The sequence below is a fragment of the Rhea pennata genome, chromosome 29, assembly GCF_028389875.1.
Source record: "Rhea pennata isolate bPtePen1 chromosome 29, bPtePen1.pri, whole genome shotgun sequence".
NCBI lineage: Eukaryota > Metazoa > Chordata > Aves > Rheiformes > Rheidae > Rhea > Rhea pennata.
In genome coordinates this window covers 4,965,858-4,978,943 of record NC_084691.1, presented here as the reverse complement: position 1 = coordinate 4,978,943, position 13,086 = coordinate 4,965,858, and the positions used below count along the sequence as shown (strand labels likewise).

The window sequence follows — 13,086 nt, the reverse complement described above, 5'->3', positions numbered from 1 at the left end:
CCCCCTGATTGTCGCTGCGCAAGCGGGGGCACCGCGGGGTGCTGGGCTGCGCGGGGGGGCCGCGGCCGCCCCCGGCGCGGGGGGGCTAAAGTGCCTGGGGAACCCTTGGGGCGCCCGTCGCCAGGTGAAAGCGTTGCGGGGGGGTTATTGCACTTGTCCTGCCCCCTGGGCGGGGGGCAGGGGGGCAGAGGAGGAACATGCAGAGCCCCGGGTCCCCCCCGCACCCCCGGGGGCAGGACGGGCGGCAGCGGGGGGCCAGCACGCCCCGGGCCTGCTGGGGGGCTGGTGCCCGGGGAGCCGGACCGGGGGGGGGGGGCACAGTCCGAAACGGCGGCAGCAGAAGGCACCGAGAGTCCCGGCGGCGCCGGCAGCTCCCGCGCCGCATCCCGGGGCTCCGGCGACGCCCGGGAAGCGCGGGGGGGCGAGCGGCCGGGGGGGGCCGACCCCCCCCCCTTGGCTGTTTTTTTTTCTTCTTCTTTTCCTATTTTTTTTTTCTTTTCCTTTTTTAGAAAATGCAGGAGGAAAGAAAGCCCTCCAAGGGGAGGCCGGGGCCGCCGCCGGCGAGCCCCGGGGCGTCGCGGGGGGGCAGCAGGGCTGGGGGCAGCAAAAAGCGACGGAAGCTGCAGCCCCCCGCCCCCCCCCCCCCCGGCCCGGGGCCCCCGCCCGGGGCTGCTTTTCCTTTCAGAGAAAAAAGAACAAAAGAAGGCAAAAGTCGTCTTGAAACCAGCGGTAAAGGCAGAGCCGGGGGGGGCCGCCGCGGCCCCCCGGAGCAGCGAGGCCGGGCGGGGGGGCGGGCCGGCCCCCGCCGGGTCCTGGTGCCCGGGCGGGGCGGCCCCGGCCCCCGGCGGGGCGGGCGGGGGTGGCGCCCCCGGCCCCCCCGCCGCTACTTGGGGTAGGGGTAGGGGTAGGCGCTGTGCTCGGGCGGCGACTCCACGGGGACGTGGCTCGGCGCGGCGCTGCCGTCCTGCGGGGACGCCGTTAGTGGGGGGGGGGGCGCAGGGGGACGGGGGGGCGCGGGGGGGGGGTCGGCTCCTACCTCCACGGCCACGGCGCAGGGCGGCACCGGCGGGAACGGCGGGACGAAGGCTCCCGGCACGGCGGCGGCCGGCACGTACTGCGGGAGCGGCCGTCAGCGCGGGGCGGGGGGGGGGACACGCGGGACTCGCACACGCGCGGAGGGGGCGGACACGCGCGAGAGGGTGGACGCATGCGGGCGCGCTGGGAGGGACGAACACGCGTGAGTGGGCAGATACGCGGGGGCCGGATGCGCTGGGGGGGGGGCAGACGTGCAGGAGCGGACACGCGAGGGGGGAAGACACGCGCGAGTGGGCAGACATTCGGGAGCCGGAAGCGCGGGGGGGCGGACACGCGGGGTCGGACACGCGTGGACTCGCGCGGGGGAGTTCGAGGGGTCCTACCGTGCCGGCGCTGCCCAGCGAGAGGTGCCCGAGCTGCTGCGTGAGGGGGGCCATCACGGAGGGCTGGATGGGGACGGCGTGGTCCACGGCGGGGGCCAGCACCGCACCCTGCACGGCAGTGTCAGCACGGGAGGCGCGGGGATGTGGGGACACCGCTGGGGGGGCCCGTGGGGGCACGGGAGGGGACACGCAGGGATGTGGTGCCCCATGGATGTGGGGACACGGGACCATGGCAGGTGGGAAAGTGGGGCTGCAGCAACGTGGGGACGCAGGATGGGGCCATGGGGACATGCAGGGACATGCGAGGACATGGGGGGTCATGGGGACATGGGGACATGTGGGGCCATGAGGCCATGGGGAGGCCATGGGGACAAGTGGGGCCATGAGGACATGGGGAGGGCCATGGGGGCATGTGGGGCCTCGGGGCCATGAGGTCAGGTGAGGACACGGGGATGCATAGGGTCAGGGAATGGGACTGGGGGGCAGGGGCGGGGCCTGGGGGCGGGGCCATGGCTGCAATGGGTGGGGCCATGGGCACAGGGGGCGGGGCCTGTGCGAGGTGTGATGTCAGGGGCGCAGGTGCGGGGCGACGATGCGTGATGATGCGCGCGATGATGCGCGTGATGATGCGCGTGGCTCACCGTGGGCTGCATGAGGTACGACTGGTGCATCCAAGTGGGGCCGTGGACCTGCGGGCAGCGGGGCCAGGTGGGGCCGGGGCCTTCACAGGTGCCCCCGGCCCCCCACGCCCTCTGCCCCCTCCATGGCCCCCTGCCCCCCATGGCCCCCCGGCCCCCCGCATACCTGGTAGGAGGAGACGGGGGACGGCAGGTAGGGGGCCAGCGCCGTCTGGGCCATCATCCGGCTGGGAGCCAGGCTGTAGGGTGCTGGGTAGAACCTGTGGGTCGGGGCGGGGGTCAGAGAGGGTGGGGGGCTGGGGCGGGGGGGGGCGCAGCAGGGGCCGTGGGGCACCCACCCGTTCTGCAGCGCCGTCGCGGGGTCATAGGCCAAGGTCACGGTGCCCTGGGGGGGCAGAGGGGGTCAGAGCCGCTCCGGCCCCCCCAGCCCCCCCAGCCCCCTGGCCCCCGCTCACCGCGTCGCCGTCCCGGGCCCAGGCCCTCCCGTTAGGCACGAACTTGCCCTGGCTCTGCCGCTTCTTCTGCCCCCCGTCCGCGAACTTGCAGAGCAGCGGGTCCGGGGGGGCTGTGGGGATGGGATGTCAGCTCAGGCCCCCCCGGCCCCTGCCCCCCCTCGGCCCCCCCAGCCCACCTGGCACCCCCGGCGGCGTCTTGATGTACTTCCCGTTGAAGTGGGTGATGACGGCCTCGCACTTCTCCGTGGACTCCATCCTGGGGGGGCTGGGCTGCGGCGGGGGCTGCGCACGGGGCCCCTCCCAGGCACCCTGCCCCCCCACAGCCCCTGCCAGCCCCCTGCAGCTCTCCTGGCCTCTTCCTCCCCCCAGCCCCATGCTACCCCATGCAGCTACCCCCCAACCCCATGCAGCTCCCCCCAGCCCTCCTGGGTCCCCTCGCACCCCCCCAGCCCCAGGGAACCCCCCAGCCCCACGCAACCCCCCAGATCTCCAAGCACCCCCTAGCCTCCCTACAGCTTCCCCAGCCCCGTGCAACCCCCCAACCCCCAGCCTCCTGGGCACCTGAGCCCCATTGCCGTTTCCCCCACCCCCATGCAGCCCCTCCAGCCTCTTGGGCAACCCCAATCCCATTCAATCCCATGCAATCCCCCCCCCACTCCATTAGGCCTCCTGGGCACCTCAGCCCCCATGCAGCCCCCTCCTTGCGCTTTGCATCCGCCCCATGCCCACGCAATCCTGTGCAACACCCCCAGCCCCATGCAGCTCCCTGCAGCCCTCCCTGATCCCTCCAGCCCCGTGCAGCCCCCCCAGGCTGCAGCAGAGCCCCATGCCCCCCCTCCCCGTACCGTGCGAAGCCCACGCCGCGGCTGGCCCCGTGGGGGTCCCGCAGGATGCGGGTGGACACCACCTGCCCAAACGGCTTCAGCAATGCCTCCAGCTCCTGCTCGTCCACCCCCAGCGGCAGGTTGGAGATGTAGAGGTTGGTGGGGTCCTGCTCCTGTTGCTGTGGGGGGCGTCAGGGCGGCCAGCCCAGCCCGGGGGTCTCCGAGCAGCCGCGGGGTCTCCAGGGAGGGGGAAATTGCACGGACCCCAAAGGGGGCTTTACCTTGGCCATCTGCGCCTGCACCCCGCTGGCCTTGAGCGCCGTCACGGCCTTCTGGGCCGCCGTGGGGCTGTCGAAGTCGACGAAGCCATAGCCTGGGCGGGGGGGGGGAAGGCGGTGAGAAACCCCCCAAGCGCCCCAGCCCCCCTTGCCCTCCGCCCCTCACCCCACACCTTTGCACTTGTTGGTCGTCTTGTCCAGGATGGCTTTGGTGGAGACGATTTTCCCATAGCTGGGGGGGGAAGAGGGGGGTCAGCACTGGCCCAGGCCCCCAGCCCCACTGCCGTGGGGACCCTGGCCTCCTGCCCCCCAGCCGGGGGGCCCCACGGGTCTCCCCGCACCCCAGCCCCACTCACGGCTGGCACAGCTTGACGAGGTCCTGGTCCGTGGTGCCAGGGTGCAGCCCCCGGATGTACAGGTTGGTCTTGCTGAGCTGGTCGGCGGCCCCCCCGACGGGGCTGGGGCTGGGGGGGGCCGGCTGTGGCGCCGGCGGTGCATAGGGCTGCTGGGGGCAGGGGTCAGCACCCGCCCCACACACACACACACCCGCCCCTGGCCGCGGAGCCCCCAGCACCAAGGGGCCCCGGGGCCAGCGCCCCCATCCCTGGGGCCCCCGGGCCGGCGGCCGGAGGCGGCGCCGGCCGGGAAACCTCCGGGCCTGATGTCAACGTGGAAAAATGAACCACCCACGCCGCCCCCGCGTGCCCTGGGCCCCCAGGGCCCCCCGTCCTCCCTGGCCCCGCGCCCTCCCAAACCTGGGCCGGGCTGCAGCTTGGGGGTCCGTCCCCCTGTCCCAGCACTGGGGACCAGGGTGACACCCCCCCCCCCTTGCCAGGACTCTGGGGCTGGGGGGTCGCCCCCGCACCCGACAGGGATCCCATGGGGAGCCTGCTGCGTGTGTGCACACAGTGCACATGTGTGCGTGTGCATGTACCCGGGGGTGCGCATGCCCTGGGACCCAACCCCAACACTCTTCCCCTTCCCCCGTGCAAGCGTGTTACATGCGTGTGCATCTGGGGAACACGTGTGCAAGAGCTCCGCCAGGCCACGCAGGCGTGTGACATGCGTGCCTGGGGGCAAAGGGGGTGCGGGCATGCACCACAGGTGCGTGCGTGTTGCACACGAGTGTGCACACATGTCTGGGCACAGGCAGGTGCCTGCAGCCGGTGGGGGGCAGCCCCCATGCCCAGCCCCCTCCTTGAGAGAGGGAAACTGAGGCTCCAGGGGAGGCTCTGGGGCCTCCCAAGGTCGGGGGCCGGGTCCGGTGCAGACGTCCTGCCCCGACCCCGGTGCCGGGCGGGATCCCGCCGGCCAGCTCCTTCCCTCCCCGGCGCCCCGGCCTTGCGAGGGCCCAGGCGTCCTGCCCCCCTCCCCCCTGCTGCTCCCACCACTGCTCCCCAGGGCGAGAGCCCAAGTGTCCGGGACCGCAGGGCCCCCCCCGGGCTGGGGCCTGGCCCCCCGCCACAGGCACCCGCCCGCGGAAAGGGGACACAGCCCCACTGTGGCCGGGTCGCACGGGGCTGCCACGGTGGTCCCCCCCACCCCGCCCCACGCGTCCCCCCGGTGCTGGGGGCGGGGGTGGAGGCCGGGCCGGGGCGCCGCTGCCCCGCGGCGGGGGCTGCCGCCGGCCGGGGGCCGAGGGCTGGGCCGGGCGCCCCGGCTGGGGGCCGCGGGGGGTGGCGCAGGCGGAGCAGGCCCCCCCCGTACCTTCTTGCTGCTCTTGTTGTAGGTGAAGGCGGCGATGCCGGAGCGCGGCTGCACCGAGAGCAGCATTTTCCCCGTAGTGCTCCGCGCTGGAGAGGGGCCGGAGCAGGCCGGGAGCGAGACGGGCTCGCGCCTGACGTCACGCCAGGGAAACTAGCCTGGAATCTGGGGCTGGCACCGCACAGGCCCCGGGTCCTAACGCCGGGGACGGCCCAGAGCCCCGCGAGGCCCGGCTGCCGCCGTGGGTCTGGCGCTGCGCCGGCCGCTCGCCCACGCTGGGATCGGCCCGGCCTGGGGGGGGGAGCAGGGCCTGGGGGGGCTGGGAGGGGGGGGGGCGGGTGGCCACCCCACTGGCACGTCCTGCTCGAGGGCTGGGGGGTGGCGGGTCCCCCTGGTGCTCCACTTCCAGCAAAGCTTCTCCCCCCCCCCCACCCCAGGCCTGCCCTCCCCCTTGGGTACCCCTTGTGGGGCGGGCCCCCCGCCCCCCCATACCCCAGGTCACCCATCCATGCCAGGACGGGGCCGGCCCTGCTGAGCTTCCTGGAGCGCCAGGCTTCCCAGGGCAGCCAACTGGGGGTGAAAGCAGGGGGTCGCCCCCCCACCCCCCCGCTTCGCCCTCCCTGGCTGGAGCACGGCCCCAGTGTGGACGGGGGAGCAGGAGGGGCTGGAGGGCTGGCAGCACTCCTCAAGCCCCCCCCTCGCCCTCAGCCTGAGCCGCCAGCTGGCTGGGGATGCCCCAGACCCCTCGCTGCACTCAGGCAGAGGGAACCACCACCCCCCCACCCCGGGTTTGCCAGGCCCTGTTCCAGATCCGGGCTCTGGGACGGGTTTTCCCTGCAGCCAGGGTGGAGCCAGGCAGGTGGAGGTGGGACCCAGGTGCCTCTAGGCCAGAGAGGGGCAAAACCGGGCCTGGAGCAGGCAGCCGGAAGTGGGGGGAGTCAACATGCCCGCTCCCACCGACCTCGGGGCAGTGGGTCTGCCCCATGCTGCTGTGGGGCCTCCCACAGGGACAGACCCCGTGGGGAGCCCACTGGAGCCACACAGGAGGTCAAGCTGGTTTCAGGTTTATTTGTTGTCATTTCCCCCCCCCCCAGAGACAGGGGGCCCCGGGGCGGGGGGACCAGCTGGGAGCGAAGGAGCCCCATGGGGCAAGGAGCCACACAGGGTCCAGCAACCGCCGGGCCCTGCTGTCGGTGGCCCCAAGCGCCTGGGGCGGGGGGCCTGTGGGCACCATGGCAGGGTGCAGAGGGCCCGCGCTGTCCCCGTAGGGCTGCCGCGCCGATGCCAGTGCCACCCCATGGGGAGAGCCGTGGGGTCGAGCGGCCACAACGGCCCCCAAGGCTGCCCCGTGCCGCGCCCCGCCCTCACGCGCGGCCCCTTTAAGCGCGGCTCCTTTAGGCCCCGCCCCGCCCCTTGGAGCCCCGCCCCCTCCGCCATTACCCTCCGCGGGGCGGCCTGCAGCGCCGCGCTGCCCCGCGCCGCCCGCACCATGGGCGCGGCCATTTTGGATCCGCCGGTCACGTGCCCTCGGCTGCTTTCCCTCCCCGCCATCTTGGCACCCCCCCCCCCCCCCCCGCGTCGCGTGACACCGCCTCCTTCCGCCCTGCCGCTGAAGGCGGCTTGGGCGCCGCCATGTTGGCATCTCGGGTGACGCGGAGGGGGGGGGGGGGCTGGTGGCAGTTATGGGGAGACTAGCGAAGGGGGGACTCTGTGGGGCAGGGACAGGATGGCGGGTCCCCAGAGGATGTTTCTGGGGCAGGGACAGGACATCGGAGAGCGGGTTCTGTGGGGCAGGGATAGACTAGCAGGTCTTTGGGGAAGGGGCAGGACGGGGGGGTCCCTCGAGGGGATGATCTGTGGGGCAAGGGCAGGACACGGCAGTCTCTGGGGCAGTGGGGGTCTGTGGGGCAGGGAAGAGTCCATGGAGAGCACTCTGTGGGACAGGGGCAGGACACGGGGGACCCCCAACAATGACTCTGTAGGGCAGGAGCAGAAGAAGGTGATCCCTGGGAGGGGGTTCTGTGGGGCAGAGGCAGGACAGAGTGGTCCCTGGGGGGTTCCGTGGGGCAGGGTAAGGCCCCCTCCAGCTGTGTCCGGCCCAGCCCATGTTCAGCCCGGGTTCAGGACAGCTGGGCTGGGGGGGTCCGTGGCTGCCTCGCTCTGCCCCACACCAGGCCCCTCCCTGGGCTCCTCCAGGGCCTTGGCTGCCCCAGTGTGGGGCAGCAGCCCACCCCACCTCCCCTCGTGTGCCTGCAGGGCGCATGCCCGTGCTTGTCCCCGTGCGGGTGCCCCGGCGGCGGGGCGGGCGCGGGCCCTTTGGGCGCAGCATGCTCAGCAGGGATTGTTCTGGCTCTTTGCAGGCCGTCAGCAGGGCCGGGGCGAGCGGCAGGCGCGCGGCCCGCGGCAGGGGGACGCCCCCGCCCCGTGCTGAGCCAGGGCCTTTGGCACTAAAGCTCCGCTGACTCACAGCACGTGAGCGGGGGGCCGGGGCCTGCTGAGCTGGCAGGGGCTGCCAGCACCCAGCAGTCTGTGGGGCAGAGGGGCAGCTGCCCCCATTCCCAGACTCCCCCTGGGCTGCCTGAGCCCTCTGCTGTAGGCCTGTGTGGGGCACGGGCACAGCGGGGATTGTCCCAGCCCCAGCTGAGAACGACACGCTTGTCACAGAAGTGTATAACAGGGGCTGGCTCCCAGGGCCCCTTCCCCCCTCCGTGGGCAGGCGCCTTCCCCAGCGCCCTCCACCTCCCCGTGCCTTTCATCCCGTCCTTCATCTCTCACCCCTCTTTCATCTCCCATCCTCATGGTGCTGGTTGTCGTGGCAACACCCCAAAGGGTCCCTGCTTGTTGCCATGGTGCCAGCAGCATCTCCAGGTGTCAGGGCCCTGCCCCAGCCTCAGCCCCTTCCCTCCTACGGAGATCCTTCCTGGCTCCCCCCCCAAACCAGGGGCTGCAGCACTGGGGGGGGGGACGCAGGAGGAGCCCCCGCCCCAGGCATCCTCTGTCCCCTCCTCCCGACACTGCAGCTGTGCCATGGCCATCGGGGAGGTAAGGCCCTGCAAGCCGCGCGGCCCCTGGCTGTCCCAGGCCAGTGCCCAGGGTCCCTCCTCGCCACGGACAGGACACGAAGGAAGACCCTGGCCCAGACCCTCACCTGCATCCCCTGGCTCTGGGGGGGCCCATGTGCCCTGTCCATGCAGCCCCCATCTCCACGCTGGGGCGCCTGGCCCCCCCATTGCCGGGGCTCCCCCCTGTTGCCGTGGCAGCTGTTACTGTGGTACCTGACCGAGGATGGTTGCTGTGGTGCCCTTGTTGCCATGGTGACCCTGTTGCCACAGTACCTCTCCCCATTGCCATGGCACCCCTCATCGCCACGGCATCCCGTCACCGTGGTGCCCTAGCACTGTGCTCCCCACCACTGCAGCGCCCCGTTATCCTGACTCCCCACCACCCGGGGATCCCCGGTCACCAAGGATCCCTGTCACCACGGTTCCCCATCGCCACAGCACCCCCATCACGGTGGCTCCAGTCACCGCAGCATCCCGCTGCCAAGGCTCCCCCACGGCTGTGGTACCCTGTCCCTATGGTTCCGCTCTCTGTGGCTCCCCATCGCCATGATACCCGCTCGCGGTGGTGCCCCATCGCCGGGGTGCCCCACCGCCACGGCTGTGGTCACCACGGTGCCCCGTTGCCATGGCGCTGGCCGCGGTGACACCCGGACCCCCTGTGCCCCCAGGAGCTGCGGAGCGGCTGCTTCTGGCGGGGGGTGCTGGCGGAAGCAGCGGCGACCATGATCTTCGTGGGGGTAGTGCTGGGCGCCTCGGCAGCCCCCGGGCCCCTGGCACCGGCGCTGGCCGGGGGGCTGGCGGCCGGGGGGCTGGCCTGCAGCCTCGGGGCGCCCCAGGCCAACCCGGCCTTCACCCTGCAGTCCCCACACACCTTGGACAGCTCCTCCATCCCTGGGGTGGCTCCCACTCAGTTGCCCATCCCCATTTCAGGTCGTCATGGTCCCCCTATCCCTCGGGCAGGTCCTCTGATCCCTGGTGTGGGTCCCCCCTCCCCCCCATCCCTGGTACAGGTCTGCCCCATCCCTGGTGTGGGTCTCTGTGTGCCTGGGACATCCTGTGTCCCATCGTGTCCCCTGCGCCCCCAGCAGCACCTGTCCCCCACGTGTCCCCCCCCCAGGTGTACTGGTTGGGCCCGGTGCTGGGAGCGGTGCTGGCCGGGCTCTGCCATGAGCTGCTCTTCGCCGCCAGCGCCTCGCGGGAGAGGCTGGGCACCTGCCTGACCTGCCGTAATGTGGCACCAGTGGAGACCCCCCAGCCCGGCCCCCTCGTCACCCACCAGCCCCCCGGCTGCACAGAACCAGGGCACGGCCTGAGCCCCCCTGCCCCGACCTGGCCGGGGGGGGGCCCACAGGAGAGGGGCTACATAGTGACCCCCCCCCCGCCCCATGCTGCAACCCAGAGACCCCCCTGCAGAGCGAGGAGGGGCCAGGGGCTGTGCCTGGATGTGCTGCTCTCCCTCCATGGGGATTAAACGTGGCTTTGGTGTCAGAGATGTGTCCCCAGTGTTGCTGCGGGAGGGGGCTCTGCCCCTGAGGCTCAGCTGGGTGCCAAACCACAGGGGTTGGGGTGAGAGGGGCCTGGATGCCTGGGTCCTTTCCCTGTGCCCATCACTGCCCGGTGCCTCGGTTTCCCCCCAGCTGCCCCCGCCGGGGCCCTGCGTGTGGCGGGCAGCTGGGTCGAGGCCCCCTCGGGGCGCTGAGCGCAGCAAAGCGCTTTGTCACGGTCTCTGCAGCCCTGGCACATTTGTGTCCTGCGCCAATGACTGGGGCTGGCCCTAATCCCCCCCCCACCAAGCTGAGGAATTAGCACCCGCTAAGCCAGGCTGAATAACCCTCCTGCAAACAGCTCTCCTACCGAGTGCAGGGGAGGGGGGGAACTGGGGGGGGTCCCTGCAGCATCCCCCCAAAAACTGGGGGGGGGGCCCACAGCATCACCCCATGGTGCATTCAAAACCAGAGGGTCCCTGCAGCATCACCCCCAAAACCAGGGGGTTCCTGCAGCATGGTGCACTCAAAACCAAGGAGGTTCCTGTAGCATCACTCCCCCCCCCAAAAAAAAAAAACTGGGGGGGGGTCCCACAGCATCACCAGCAAAACCTGGGGGGGGGGCCCTGCACCATTGCCCCATGGTGCCCCCAAACCAGTAAAACGTGGGTCGCGCAGCCTGGCCGGTGCCCAGCCCGTGCAGTGAAGTGGTTAACGGGGGGTGGGGGGAATAGCTGCAGCGGCGGGATCCCACCCCTGGGGCCGCCCGGGCGGGGGGGGTTTATAAGGCGGCCGCGGGGGCGGCCCCCGCACAGGGGGCAGCGGGCCGGCGGCAGGCGAGGGCGAGGGCGCGGGTGGTGCGGGGCCAGGCCATGCGGGAAGTGCGCTCGGCCTCCTTCTGGAGGGCCGTCTTCGCCGAGTTCCTCGGCAGCCTCCTCTACGTGCTGCTGGGGCTGGGGGCCTCGCTGCGCTGGGCCCCGGGCCCCCCCGGCGCCCTGGGGACCGCCCTGGCCTTCGGGCTGGCCCAGGCCACGCTGGTGCAAGCCCTGGGCCACGTGAGCGGGGGCCACATCAACCCGGCCGTCACCGTGGCCTTCCTGCTGGCCGCTCAGCTCTCGCTGCCCCGCGCCCTGGGCTACCTGGTGGCCCAGCTGCTGGGCGCCCTGGCCGGGGCCGGGGTGCTCTATGGGGTGACGCCGGCCGCCGTGCGCGGCACCCTCGGCCTCAGCGCGGTGAGCGGCACCGGAGCGGTGCAGGGTAACGGGGGGTGAGGGGGGGTGTGGGCCAGGGGATGGGGGTGATGTGGGGTTATTGGGGGGGGCAGGGAGGGTGATGCTGGGATGATGTGGGGTTATTGGGGGGGGACGGGGGTGGTGGTGCTGGGGGCTGGGGGGATATGGGGTTATTGAGGGGATGTGGTGCTGTGGGGCTGGGGGTGAAGCGGGGTTATTGAGGGGGGTGCTGCTGTGGGGCCGGGGGTGATGTGGGTTTATTGAGAGTGGGAGGGGGGTTGTGGTGCTGTGGGGCTGGGGGTGATGTGGGTTTACTGAGGGTCGGAGGGGGTTGTGGTGCCGTGGGGCTGGGGGTGATGTGGGGTTATTGGGGGGCAGGAGGGGGTTGTGGGCTGTGGAGCTGGGGGTGATGTGGGGTCATTGGGGGGAGGAGGGTGGGGGTGAATGGGGACGATGTCTGGGGGTGCTGTGGTTTCGGGGTGCCGTGGCGGACGGGGGTCTGGGTCTTCGGGGCGCTCGCTGCCCGCGGGGCCGGGGGGTCTCCGCTGACACCCCTCGGCCCCCGCAGCTGCACCCCAGCGTGGGCCTGGGCCAGGGCACGGCGGTGGAGCTCATCCTCACCATGCAGTTCGCGCTCTGCGTCCTCGCCAGCTACGACGAGCGCCGCGACGGCCGCCTGGGCTCCGTGGCCCTGGCCGTGGGCTTCTCCCTCACCCTGGGACACCTCTTCGGGGTAAGAGCGGACCGCGGGGGGCCGCGGAGGGCGGGGGTCCCTCGGTAGCGGGCCGTCGGGGTCCCTCGGTAGCGGGCCGTCGGGGCCCCCCGGCGGCGGGGCGGGCGGCCCCAGCACCCCGCTCTGCCTCCCGCAGCTCTACTACACGGGAGCCGCCATGAACCCCGCGCGCGCCTTCGCCCCCGCCGTCGTCACGCGCAACTTCAGCAACCAGTGGGTAAGTGCGGCCGGGGCGGCCGGGGCACCCCACGCCCCCGCCCTAGCCCGGGCCCAGCGCCGCCCCCGGGCCCGCCCCAGTCGCGCCTCGATCCAGACCAGCCGGTCCTGGTCCTGCCGGTCCCGGTCCCGCCCCAGTCACGTCCCGGTCCCGGTCCAGCCCATTTGGTCCCGGTCCAGCCCAGCCTGTCCCAGTCCCGCCCCAACCGCGTCTCGGTCCGCCCCAGCCTTTCCCGGTCCTGCCCAGTCGGTCACGGCCCCTGCCCCAGCTCGGGTCCACCCCAGCCCGTCTCGGTCCCGGTCCTACCCCAGCCGCATCCCGGTCCGGTCCAGCCTGTCCCAGTCCTGCCTCAGTCGCGTCCCAGTCCCCGTCCGGTCCAGCCTGTCCCAGTTTTGCCCCAGGTTGCACCTGTCCTGGTCCAACCCGGCCGGCCCCGGCCCCGGCCCGCCCCAACCTGTCTCGGTCTGGCCCAGCCGGTCCCGGTCCCACCGAGCCGGTCCCGGTGCGGTGCAGCTGGCCCCAAGGGAAGCGGCTGCCGGACCCTGCCCAGCCGGAGCCCGCGGCCCGGGGGGAGGCCCGGGGAGACGGGGGGTGGGGGGGAGTCGAGGGGGCTGCGGGGGCGGGAGGTCCCGGAGGGGGCGCGGGGGTCCCCGGGGACTCTGGGGGGGGTTCCCAGAGGGTCGGAGGGGGCGCGGGGGTCCCGGGGCTCCACGGGGGTCCGGGGGGCGGTCCCGGGGGGGCGCGGGGGTCCTGGGGGCCGCGGGGGTCCCCGGCGCGGCGCCGCCCGCCGCCCGCCGCCGCTGGCGAGCCGCCGCCCCGCAGGTGTACTGGGTCGGGCCGCTGCTCGGCGGCGCCCTGGCCGCGCTGCTCTACGACTTCGTGCTGGCGCCGCGGCGCCGCGGGCTGGCCGAGCGGCTGGCGGCCCTCAAGGGCGAGCCGCCGGCCGAGCCCGAGCCCGAGCCCGAGGCGCCGGCCGAGCCCGAGCCCGAGGCGCCGCCGGAGCCGCTGGAGCTGAAGACGCAGTGCTTGTAGGAGCGGCGG

General features: G+C 73.0%; 2 protein-coding genes across 2 annotated transcripts; one reads left to right on the top strand and one right to left on the bottom strand.

The window, feature by feature from the left end:
• Positions 1-852: 852 nt before the first annotated feature.
• Positions 853-5,456, bottom strand: RBMS2 (RNA binding motif single stranded interacting protein 2). Its single transcript, XM_062597481.1, has 13 exons — positions 5,321-5,456; positions 3,970-4,118; positions 3,787-3,845; positions 3,617-3,708; positions 3,357-3,514; positions 2,688-2,767; positions 2,512-2,621; positions 2,395-2,441; positions 2,223-2,316; positions 2,060-2,107; positions 1,419-1,526; positions 1,037-1,114; positions 853-964 (listed from the first exon to the last, which is right to left on the bottom strand). The coding sequence occupies exons 1-13, from the start codon at positions 5,384-5,386 to the stop codon at positions 884-886; spliced, it is 1,170 nt and encodes a 389-aa protein (XP_062453465.1). The 5' UTR covers positions 5,387-5,456; the 3' UTR covers positions 853-883.
• A 2,888-nt stretch (positions 5,457-8,344) lies between these two features.
• Positions 8,345-13,077, top strand: MIP (major intrinsic protein of lens fiber). Its single transcript, XM_062597113.1, has 7 exons — positions 8,345-8,359; positions 9,048-9,383; positions 9,497-9,745; positions 10,679-11,095; positions 11,664-11,828; positions 11,965-12,045; positions 12,868-13,077. Exons 1-7 carry the CDS (start codon positions 8,345-8,347, stop codon positions 13,075-13,077), a joined length of 1,473 nt encoding a protein of 490 aa, XP_062453097.1.
• The last annotated feature ends 9 nt before the right edge of the window (positions 13,078-13,086 follow it).

Excerpts from the sequence above, each read along its gene's own strand:
- RBMS2 (XM_062597481.1), bottom strand. The coding sequence starts at position 5,386 with ATGCTGCTCTCGGTGCAGCCGCGCTCCGGCATCGCCGCCTTCACCTAC. Across the intron at positions 2,622-2,687 it reads GACGCCGCCGGGGGTGCCAG|CCCCCCCGGACCCGCTGCTC; the intron begins GTGGGCTGGGGG and ends CCATCCCCACAG. Across the intron at positions 2,108-2,222 it reads CCCCCGTCTCCTCCTACCAG|GTCCACGGCCCCACTTGGAT; the intron begins GTATGCGGGGGG and ends CGCTGCCCGCAG.
- MIP (XM_062597113.1), top strand. Across the intron at positions 11,829-11,964 it reads CCCTGGGACACCTCTTCGGG|CTCTACTACACGGGAGCCGC; the intron begins GTAAGAGCGGAC and ends TGCCTCCCGCAG. Across the intron at positions 12,046-12,867 it reads GCAACTTCAGCAACCAGTGG|GTGTACTGGGTCGGGCCGCT; the intron begins GTAAGTGCGGCC and ends GCCGCCCCGCAG.